This window comes from Vicugna pacos, chromosome 19 (genome assembly GCF_048564905.1).
Source record: "Vicugna pacos chromosome 19, VicPac4, whole genome shotgun sequence".
NCBI classification, from domain to species: domain Eukaryota; kingdom Metazoa; phylum Chordata; class Mammalia; order Artiodactyla; family Camelidae; genus Vicugna; species Vicugna pacos.
This window is the reverse complement of record NC_133005.1, coordinates 28,394,323-28,406,690: the sequence shown is the minus strand read 5'-3', so window position 1 is coordinate 28,406,690 and position 12,368 is coordinate 28,394,323. Positions and strand designations below refer to the sequence as shown.

At 38.4% G+C, this 12,368-nt stretch overlaps 1 protein-coding gene across 2 annotated transcripts in view; it reads right to left on the bottom strand.

The window, feature by feature from the left end:
• RPRD1B (regulation of nuclear pre-mRNA domain containing 1B) overlaps positions 1-12,368 on the bottom strand; it is a 46,429-nt gene that overhangs the window by 29,687 nt on the left and 4,374 nt on the right. For both annotated transcript variants that reach the window (XM_006202554.4, XM_015237824.3), the window contains 2 exons: positions 10,751-10,880; positions 3,267-3,400 (listed from right to left, as the gene is read on the bottom strand). In XM_006202554.4, the coding sequence (XP_006202616.1) occupies positions 3,267-3,400; positions 10,751-10,880 (264 nt within the window). The remainder of the gene's footprint in view (positions 1-3,266; positions 3,401-10,750; positions 10,881-12,368) is intronic.

The window sequence follows — 12,368 nt, the reverse complement described above, 5'->3', positions numbered from 1 at the left end:
AAATTCAGGTTTGGAAAGTATTAAAAGACTTTAAAGAAACTATTGGTCACCTAACATGTGCCAAGCATTGCAATAGTTTCTTTTCATTTCATCCTTCCAACAATCCTAAGAAGCAGTAGCTCCATTTTACAGGTGAGAAAATGAAGACCCAGAGAGGCTAAGTAACCCATGTTAAGGTACGACTTCAAAATCTGTGCTCTTTCCACCGCACCACACAGTTTCCCTCTCATCTGTCAGATGAGGGGACACCATACACCTGCCTCAGAACTCTGTTATAAACAGAATAATGTACACCTCCTGCTTACTTAAATGTTTTCTTCTGTAACCAAGGATGTAGTTCCTGTTCTCTACCTTACACATTAACTCACCACACTACGTTTGACGTGAAAGCCAAGTCAATACCGTGGGTTTTATTTTCTCTTAATTGTTTTTTGTTTGTCTGTTCTAAAGAAAAGAAACAGCAACATTTGCATTACTGGCAGTCCTGGCTTTGCCCTATTCTACTATGCACAGATTTATTACCTCGGTTTGGTTAAATGATACCATTCCCCCAACAACAGAGTTCAAATTTCAGTTACCACCACATATTTACGCTGAGTAATTGCATAAAGAACAAACCTCCCTGCTAACTTCAGTCCACAAATCACTACATAAATAATAGAAGTGCATCGTGATTAGTGACTGCATCACTTCTTTCAAGGTCAGTAACTGGTCACTGCACATCTGTTATTCAGTTCACACACAGATAGCAAAGTGTTTGGCTGTGTCGTCTGCTAGTGACAAAACCCACATGATATTTAATAAAAACGAATAATCAAAACAGGGAAATGACTGACAAAAAAATGAGCGCCACGAAGAACCTAAAACTAATGCTGAAAGTGAAATTCAAATGGAATGTAAATGGAGCTGTGGAAGAAACAGCTGGCGCCGGGGATGCTGGCGCTGCTCTGCCATTCCCGAGACTATGGACTCGCAGCCAGAAGACGGTAGTGAAGGCCAATCCATCAACAGAAATGAAAGACGTGAAGAAAGGTTGTGGTTGTGATGAAAAGGATGACAATGTCCCCGAGGAAGTAAAGCTGACAAAACTTCATATTAACAGCACTCTCAGAGATACTGCGCTACCCTAAAAGCACAAAGGATAAAATGTTGGAAGCTAATCCAAACTTAGGGAGCAGTACGCCAGAGATGGAAAAGATGCTTGCTCCAGGTCATAAGTTATCCAAGAAGACAAACTGTTCAAACTACTCTTGATAAGTTTGTTAGAAAGAAAAACTTTAATTCACGATGTTTCTAATTTATATTAAAGAATGCTAAATAAGTCTTAATTTTACTCCCTTTTTTGTTTCCTCACACAATACCTGGTTCCTGTACCTGGGGAGACAGGTATATAAACTCAAGCAAACTCTAGTTCTAAAACAAAATCCCTAAGCTCACACATTCTCCAACGTTAGAACTGCCAAAGTTCCACAGGAAAATTTTCATTCCAGAGGTAATAAAGTTGTCTGAAGACAGAGAATTATCCATAAATTAAGGCTGGAGTATAAAAGGACAACTTAAATTTGGAAATAAGCTTCTGGAAAACTCATCAATATTTTGAAAGGATTGTATAAAATATTCTGATGTCAGGTACAAAGAAGACAGAAGACAGAGTGAGTTAGCTGAGACTAATACACACACTTGAAACTTTCAATACGTGTTTTCATCTTTCCAGACGAATGAAAGAGAAATTATCTTTAGATCCGCATTATCCTGCGCGTTAGAGGAATACCGCCTCTATTGTTGTTAATGTCTGGACACTCAACTTGGCTTCAAACATCATCTTTCAGTGCTCTCCTACTTACCCAAAGGTGTTTTTAAAAAATAAGGACTATTTACCAATGAACTTGAAGTCAGAGAGAAAAGAATGCTGGCTAATTCCCCAACACTGTGCAGGACTCCTCCAAAGGACACAATACAAACACTGCCAGAATCAAAAGTAGGAAACATCTTGCTTTTTTCTCAAAGCCACCACCAGAGTGATCCCAAAATTGTTTTCTATCAACTCCAAGTAAAATAACGACCTGCAGTATGAAAGCACTCATGTCATTCATTCTTAGAAAGCCTCTAACCTCTAGTTTCACAGCAAAGTTGCCTCACCTTAAAATGCATATAAATTTAGACCTGGAAGAGACCATGAAAGACCATCTTTACATAATAAAGAGCTGCTGAATGAATAATATTATCACGTATGTTAATCATAGTTAAAGTCTGCAGCAGAGGCATGTACAAGTACCAGAGGAACATAGAAGGAATGGCTACATGCGCCCAGACAAGCTAGTGAAGATGTCAGAATGAGAGCAGCATTCTTGAAGAATGAGTTCAGTGCACAGTGAAAGGGGCAGAAGGTCGTTTTAGGCAGAGGTAACAGTAGATGCAGAGCATGGAGTAAAAGCAGAGCATCCAAAGGGGAAATTGTTGGGTATGGCCAAAGAATATGGTTCATGGGAGGAAATGGCAGAAGAATCTGGAAAAGTAAACTAGTTCACATTATAAAGGGTCCTAAATACTATGTTAGTACCTGGACTTGATCCTCCAGGCAATGAGTATGTGGGCAGCCAGATCAGATCTGTAGCTTAGAAACATGTCATGCCAACTCGAATTAAACCACAACTAACCAGAAGCCAAGGAACCAAATAACATTCATTCTTACTCCTCTTTAAAGAAAAAAAATAATGGCTCTTAAGAAGGACTTGGTAAAATTCACACACAACACGTACACACTACCTGAGGAGATTCTGGGTTTAGTAAAGACCAGTATCAATTTCAGTCAGCAAGCTGACAACCATCAAAAGTATGTCCCCAAACCACATCAATATTTAATGAAACCAAGTTCTATAAGGGCTAAAGGACTTATCCAAGATCCTATAACAGTTAGGGCCAGGGCTGGGACAAAAATCTTAGTCCCGGGTATTTCCCAGTCCCCCACAACTCTAAACAATTTTGTTGTTCCTTTCCCTTGTGCAAGGAAAGTCTCCAAAAGGCAGAAAAGAGCCAAGGAGAATACAGAGCAAAAGGTAGGGTATGAGATGATGAACAGCATGAATACTAGAACCAGGCTTACACGCTGCAAGCACTACATAAATTCTCACCATCATTTACGATCATCTCTCTCTGAAGAATCATATAATCGCTGGTGGTTCACAGCAACCCCCACTGCAGCTTTTCACATTTGATTCGAAAGTAGGCAAAGACCAAGAGCTGTAAACATGTGGTGATGTTTCTACCTTTGGGGGGAGGGCTCTTGGAGTCCTCCATAGACAGCTTCAGCTGCTGTATGAACTCGCCGCCATACACACTTCTTTCTTGCCAGATGTTCAGCAATCTTTCTAAAGGTTTTTTACAGCCTTCATCTGCCTCTCTGCCCAGAAAAGACGAAAAGATATATATAAGCTTAAGATTTTTTTGGTTTTAATTAGGACAGATTTACTTTAAAAAAAAATCAACAACTGACTAAATGGTTTACATATTTAAAAACAGAAGGAAGATTAAGGTACATATTGTAATTAATAGATAACCAAAATTTGACCAAAAACTACATTCTTCCTGTGGTGTGTAGGAAAGAGAGAGGGATTATGTTACAGAAGTAATCTGTGTCTTCTAACCTCTTTGAAAAATGGGGCAAACAGGGCAAAAAGCCAAAGGCTGATTTTCACCTACAGAGAATTATCAAAAATCAATCATATTAATTGTGACAGCTTGCTTTTTTTTTTAGAAGGCACTGATTGAAATCTAGTGCCAGACATACTGCCAGAAATTGAAGCAGTCCAAAACTTTTTAAAGATAGGGAAAAAATGATTAAAACCAAATGTTTAAATGGGTAATAAATTCCCAATAACTCATCAGTACTAACATACCAACACCTCTAACATGCATAAACACAATTGTACACACATATATGCCAAGACTGATCTCAACTTTAAATTTACTACTTCATAATCATTTTAATTCTGGGCTAGGTCTGTGTTCCAGGTTCAAACAAAGGTGTCTAGTAGACAATCTTAGAACACACCGAGCATGATACAATCCTTTGCAATTTACATCTGAAAGAAGCTAGATGGTTTTTTTCCCTGACGTATTACTTTCTTAAAACAAGAGTATTTTCCAATGATGTGACTATAATTCACACTCAGTGTGAGCCAGTCGCTTACCATAGAACGTCAGACAGCAAGTGGAAGTGTGGGGGGAAGACTTTCCAAAAAGAAACAAATTCCCTCACCATCCACTGTGTTACTATGAATTGTTCTGTTTTGTGGGGCTGTCCGGATGTCAGTGATTTTACAGAGCAACTTTAAACAAAGGGATACCCTGATGCCTTAGTATCTAAGTCAGGATCTTTAATAGGTTTCTCAAGAAGAAACCATACCAAATTCAACTCAGATGGGAATTTCATCCACTCCCAGCCCTGCCAGCTCTTTTCTAAAACTTATGTTAACACTGAAGGTGAGCTGAGGTTTCAGCCTTATCTGTCAGATTATATTACTTATGAATTATTAGTGGCAAATTTCACTAAACTGGAGTCAATGTACTAAATCCAGATATATACAAACTATTCTTTTGCTAAAGCTTTTTTTTTGTCAGAGATAAGGGTGAGGAAAAACAGGGAAAATAATTTCCACTGATAGTTTAGATATGAGCTTGATATTTGTGATAAAAACACCTTTACTCCACCTTCAAAATACACCTAGAAACAAATTACTTCTCACCTCTTTCTCTGCTGTCAGCCTGATCCAAGCCACTACCATCTCGTGCCTGATGACTGCCACAGCCTCATTACTAGTCTCCCTGCTTTCTCCCTGTCCTCCAACAACCTATTTATCAAGTTTTAAAAATACAATTCTAACTGCTGTGTTACGGCAGATCATTGCTCCTTTGCTCAAAACTTCCGAGGGTTCTTCTCGTTCTCCCTTAGAATGAAAATCCTAATAAAGCCTACAAAGCCGTTCTCATTATTTCTCTGACCTCACCTCCTACCCTCACTCTCCTTCCCTCCTCAATAGCTCCCTGGCCCTCCTGCCTCAGGGCCTTTGCACTTAAAATTCACTGTCTGGAACCACATTTCCCCAGATGGCTCAAGGCTCAGGAAAGCTCAGGCCAGGCTCTTCTGTTCTCCTCATCACATGTATAGTTATGCACACATCCTTCCCTAATTTCCCTACTGAAAATTACACCCCCTACTCCAACTTAATTTTTCTCCACACAATTTGTCTTCTGATATGCTCTATGGTTTCCCTGCTGTTTATACTCTCTTTCCACTTGAATTTAACTTCCACAAGGGCAGGGATTTGTCTTTTTCCCCCACTGCTATGTCTTAGAACAAGCACAATAAATATTTAATTGCAATCTTTTTGAAAACTTTTAGATAGGTTTCAGTAGGTCAAACAAATTAGTTAATTTTCAACAATCATTTTACTACATCAAGGTCATTTGTGTCAGACATCAGCTAAGTACTTACCTGCTCGTTCACGGAGGTTTACGAAATACTGTGCTTGGAATACAAAGAACAAGGCCTAGGTCCTGACCTCTGGCGCTTGACCCCACAGCCCTTCACCTTTCCATACCCTACCTGAGGTGCCACATTCCAGAAACGCTCTACTGGAAGTATTTCCTACTCAGCACTTGCTGCCACCAGTGCACATGCCTGGGCTCATGCTAGCTCCTCTCCTTTGAATGGGGGCCCCCAAACAGAACAAGGTGGACGGAGTATACGGGGAGTGTGTGGAAACAGGAGAAATCTGGAGGGACAGAGTGGAAATAGATTATAGAGGACCCTGAATGCCATATTAAGCATGTGGCCTTTATCCTGAAGGCAATGGGAAGGCTCTAATGTGATCAAACGTATCGCTTTAGAAAAATAAAAGTCATTATAAATAACTACTGTAACAAAATCACACCCAGTCACAGAACTTAATCAACTGGTTGGTACTTTTAACATAAAATCTGTTCTCTGCAAATTCTCTTAAAAGAGAAATCAATCATGACAACAAATTCTTATAAAGGATTTAGTTAAAAGGGATGGGAGGGACACAGCACCCACCCACCCACCATTCACCATTTCTGGGGCTATCTGGGGCTCGATTAAGCCTGATTGTGAGAACAGCCTCATCCACATGTACTGTATTACAGTGGATACTGATGCTCAAACCCATTATAACCAAGACATTTTTCTACAGGTTTTCACTACTAAAGGCTAAGCCAAAAGAGGGTTCTAGTTTAATTAGTGAATGTAATTAACCATGATAGGCTAATTCTTAGAGCACTATAGTAAATCAAGGTTGTGACAGTTAAGTTCCAAAGATACAGACGCAAGAGTCAAGAAATCTTTTTACTGATGAGGTTTTGCCATAAGGAGCTCCAATGAAGTGGAAGTCACTTTAGTACCTGGAATTGGATACAACTAAAGCAGTAATTTTATGACAGAAGGAGATACCTTTTCAAGTTGCACTAACTCCATTCTAAATTGAGAAATATTTTAAGAGAAAAAATACCCCCCAAAATCTTTGCCACTTCTTAATGAATAAACTGAAAGACGATAAATAAGTACATACATAACTTATTATGTAGAACATAACTTAGTACGTATCTTAATTCTAATTAATTATAAATTCAATCACTGAAAACTCGATCTGAGAAGTGAAAACTGTGTATTATACACACGTAGGACCACTGCCTGAAGCGTCAGCGGGACACTTGAGGGCGTGCCCAGCCAGCCTGGGGGCCTTTCCTTCTGCAGTTCTAATGGCACCATCTTGGTGCACTCACTGTAATTTGTGTGTTTCTGTCTTATCCCATGCACAGGAGGCCTATGGAAGGCCTACTCATGGCAGAAATTCTAAGTATCCTTAGCACTTCCAGGAGCATCTTAATGTAAAGCTGGAGCAGAAACCATCCTTTGCAATTGTCAGAAAAGAGTTAACATAGCAGGTCTGAGACTGCTGCCCTGAGGAAGACCTGCTCACAAGGCTGGCCCTTGACTGGCATCTGGGAACCTGGATTTCAGGAGTGTTCCCACCATTTCCTAACTGATAAGGGTGGTGTACTGTGCCTAGACTGTCTGTACAAATATGATTTATGCTGAACGCCAGCTTTCCTTCTGGGAGTCTAGAATTTTGGCAAAGGGTACCTGTGACCAATTCCAATAAAACCTCTACACTAAATCTCTAATGGGCTTCTCAGGTAGACACTTCACATGTGTTGTCACAATTCAACGTGGGAGGAATTAAGCATGTCTTGTGTGACTCCACGGTGAGAAGACTCTTGGAAGCTTATGCCTGGTCTCCTTTAGACTTCATGCCTTGCACTTATCCCCTGGCTCATTTTGTTTTGTATCCTGTATCACAGCCATGAACACAACTAGACAGACCTGTGAGTCCTCCGAGCAAGTAACTGAACCTGGAAGTGGTCCTGGGGACCCAAGATCTAACAGGAAACAAATATGTATATGGTGATGATTTCAAATTCATGTCTTGAGTAATCAATTTCCGACTAAGCTTCAGACTATTTCATCCATCTGCCTATCTGGCATCATCCCTTGAAAAATCTATTAGCCATCTTGAACTTAACACAGCCAAGACAAAACTCTTGATTTCCTCTACCAAATCTTTCCCCCAATCTCCATCTCACTAAACAGCACTATCAGTCATTCTCTTACTCATGTCTAAAACCCAGAAATAATCTTTGATTTCTCTTTTCCCTCACTACCAGTTCCCACTCAACTTCTTCGAATTCTATCAGTTTTATATGGGGGAGTGGGGGTGGAGAGAAGGGACACACAAATTATCCATAAAGTAAACATTAAATAAACAGAAGCTATTGTCTTCTCCCTGCTCCTGAGTCCTGGCCATTGTCATCTCCAGCCTATACTAGAGCAATACCCTTCACACTCAGGGCTCTGGCCCTCCTCCCTTGGCCTTTATAATCAAATTCTGCACCCCAAGCTGGAAGAATCTTTTAACAAGGTATTTGAAATATATCATTCCCCTGCTTAAAACTCACTGACATCCCATCAGAACAAAATCCTAACTCTCTCCCAAGGCTCACAAGGCGTATGTGACTGGCCCCTTCCTGTCTCTCTGATCTCATCTGGATGTCACTTTCCCTTTGCTCACTGTGTTCTAGCCATAATGGACTTCATTCTGATCCTCTTAATATGCCAAGATTATTTCTACCTTAGGTTCTTTTTAATAGCCGTTCCTACTTCGCATGATTACCTCAAATGTCATTTCCTTAGAGAGGCTTCCTTCACCACACTAGAAGAGATATCACTCCACAGTGTCATTCTATTTTATTATGTCCCTAATATGACTCTTTGAAAGTATCTTGTTCATTCTGTCCTTGCCTGCCTTGTTCACCACTGCTCCCCTAGTGTCTGGATTAGTACCTTGCACAAAGAAGGCACTCAAATATAGTCTGAAGGAAAAATGAGGTGTACAACTATCTCCCAAATGAGAAAAAATGAGGCATTTGTGTGGAAGATAAGTTTAAAGTCTGCTAACTTAACCTGCTTCTCAAATTAAATCTACCCTATGAGCTTGACAGCTTTCTCTGACTTGAGTGGTTTGTTGGTTTTTCCCTACAGGGCAGGGGTTTGGAGGAAGGAGGTAGGAAATTATCATAAATAGATTTCTTATCAATTTTGGTCAGTATTAACTGGCCCGCTATCTTTGTTAATTAATTGGCCACAAAAAAACCGTATAGAGAGCACTTCTTACTGTTGGTAAGGTGCATCAGGATCCAGGTTGAGAGGCTGGACTTTCTAATAATGGGGGTGGGGATAGGGAGGGAGCTTAGAAACATGGGGATCTTGAATATAATAACCAAACAGGACCTTAAAAGAACTAGAAGAATGCAGAAAAGAAAGGTAACGGCTATTTTTTATTTAAAAGGACCAGGTCTATTTTCTTCACAGTGCTACAGAATTTGCTAAGACATTTTTACAATGCCTCCTAGGCAGGTTTTAGGATGACATCATGGAGAAAAGGAATTTTTAATCCTGGTATCGCTCATTCCCCCTTCTCATTACTCTTTTCTGGTTTGGGGGCAAACGATCCAATTTTTAAGTAAAAATGTTATGCTTACTATCCCTTTAGTAAATTATTTTAGTCAATGTCCTATACTCTAAATTGATTAGCTTATTCAGCAACTATTTACTGAATTCATACTCCGTGATGGGGCAGACCACAATGTTGCTCAGCTTCTGGAACACCATTCACATCAAGACTATCTAAATGGTGTTCCCTAAGCTACGTAACCCAGGAGCTCTGTGCCAGACACTCCACTAGGTGCCTGGGATACAACAAAATACAAAAGGAAACAGTCCTTCTCTTCAGAGTTTATAATTTAGTATGCTCCCACGTATGAGCAAAGAGTGTGGATTGGGCACTGCTGTCTTACTTTAGCCTCACAACAACACTAGTGAGATAGGTGGTGACATCCCCTTTTAACCAACTAGGAAACTTGGGCTCAAAAAGCTAAGTAACACGTCCAAGGCCACCGAGACAGTGCTGAAGGCGGAGCTACAGCCAACATCTAAGAAACTGTGAACTAAATCTCCTCAAAACAAGAAAATGCCTATCTCCAGTTTCAGACAGCTACTCTAGCGTCTGTTCTAAACTTACTCTCGACTATGAGGATTCAGTATGCTTCCAAGTTCCTAACACATTCTGCTTTTTCAGTATCCATGTTCACAAAAAAAAAAAAAAAAAAAAAAAAAAAAAAAGAGCCAGCTGACAAACAAGTCTTTTTCCCATCTCTATAAAGCTAAATATCATTTCTTTCTTTTGGATGTTTCATTTCATTCCTTCAAACTTTTCAAATCTTTCATGGAATGTCGGACTTATTTTCACACTTAAGGTCTTTCACTTACACTTTAGACCCTAGAACAATTTTTGTTTAACCCACTAGGCTCCTTCTCACCCTTCCCAGTCTCCTTTTGCAAAGATGTTTAGTTTCATATGCTAACTTAGTAAAATTCTACTGAAAAAATAGTTTTCCTTTGCTCTTCCTGGGCAACTAACTTGTGTCCACAAAAAGGTTTGTTTTTAAATCAATAAAAATGATCTATAAAACCTTAATTCCAAAGTATATTTTTTGTGACATCAGCTATACGTATATTCTACACCCCTGTCCTCCCTGTGTCACATCAGTGGCAGGGACTTAACATGACAGAGCCAGAGCAAATCTCTACTTTCCACATTAATAATTACTATCTTTGCAGTTACAGTAATGACTACTATTTTAAGTCAAGTTAGACATCTAGACATCAAGATGGAAGTATGTAAAAATGAAGGCATAAGCAACTAATTTCTTGCTGTTAAGGTATTGTTACTGGAAAATTCCCTTGTACTATTTAGCTTTTTTTTTTTTTTTTTGACAATAAGCTAAAGAGACAACTCAGTCAAACCAAGGAAAAATACCATATTCAAGCAATGAATTCAATAGTGAATACATCACGGACAAAAGATGTGCTTTAAGTGCTAGACTGAGTCCCTTCAATGCATAAAAATATTCACAGAGAGTTCTCACAGGCCCAGTCAAAATATAAAACCATAATTTGGCCTCTGCAACACTCTTTATAAAGCACATCTCTTTAAGGTATGAAGTTGTCAAGTTACAAAGGCTATCACACACACACACAAAAGAAAATGAAAAGGAGGAAAAAGTAATGCATTTAAAAACAAAGCAAAACAAAACAAAAAAACAGAAAACATACCTGGCAACATGAGAAAAAGCATCCACAAGGACAGATTCAAATTCTCTAGTGAATTCAGGTCCTTTCCTTTTACTGTTCTGAATGACATCATTTGCTAAGTACAGAAAAGTAAGCTTTCTATTTGATTTGGCTGGAAAAAAAGAAAAGAAGATAATTTAACTTACAAAAAGGAAATTCTCAATCCATAATTCTTTTGCCCTAAGCTACTCCTAAAGAACACTAAGACAAGCATTATCTACTTGAGGTCAAGACTGCTGTGTTTGAAAAAACAATTTAAGGAACTCCTGGAAGTCTCTAATAAAACAGGTACAAGAACAAAATTTTGAAAATAAAAAACAATAAACAAGAATGAGCCCTCTTAATTTCTGTGCTATTTTAAGTAGGGTAATTAATTGGCAGTAAAAACGAAGATAATCCAAAGAAAATTCCTTAAAAAAAAAGCAGTCAATATTCTCTAGAAGATATGTTAAAATCAAGGTTTTCATTTATTCTATTGCAAAGATGAACATTTCTAACTCACTGTTAATTACCAAGTACCACAGAATGAAAGGCTGAGTTAGGTTTCAATTTTAAAATAGGTTCTTGCAATTTATGCTCCTAGACCAAGAATTTCTCTTTGAACATTCCAATAACCATCATCAGTCAATGATGTCGACTCTACAATTCTGACAAATCTCTAGATGCACAAATGATTTTTATCTCAAATACAAATATACATTAATGATACATCATCATTGAAAATTTACATGTCTGAAATCTGTATAGGCAAAATTATGGCTCCCACAAAAGCCATAATTCTTCTCTCTTATACCTCTAAATGTAGTACTTCGTATTATTCTATATGGTATCATATATTAAACCATAAAAACCTCATACAGTATGCCTGAGTTACAGTTGGTTGGGGGAATATTTGTGAATTTCCTGGCTTCTATGCACATAACTTCTCAACTGTAAAGTTACATCACTGCCGTTTTTGATCCCAGTTTTCTTTTAAAAGAAATAAATAAGAACACAATCAGGTAGTTCAAAACATTAAGTTTTCTCCAATGCTAAAGTACCCGAAAAATTCAAGCAAGCCCTATGCCAACCTTTACACACCTGAATTACTTAGTCCTTACTCCACTGCGCTCAGAAACCATTTTTGTTTCTTTTGAAATGTACACAACATGTATAAATTCTGACACCACAGGCATAAGATACAACATTTCAAAATGTAGCTACAGGAGAATAACCCAAGTTAAAAACAAGATTTTGAAAGCATGTTAAGAGTTTAAACTGATGACTTAAAGTGCTCACAAAATTAAATATGGATATCCTGAACTGTATAAACCTTCTGGTAATAACCTAGTTTAGATGGCCAACTGATGAGAATATTAAAAACCTGGAGCTAACTAACTGTTTCAGTTATTATTCAAATGCAGAACAAAAGTGTCAATAGTTACAATATCCCACTGTTGCTACAAAGGTACAATTAAGGCAAAAGTTTTTTTTTTTTAAGCACATCTTGTTCTAGGATGTTGCAGCAGGTAAAACTGCCAAGTCTATATCACTATGAAAGTCAGCAGATTCAAAAGTAAAACAGAACTTCAACAAAGAAAATTGGAGTAAGTGAAGCTTT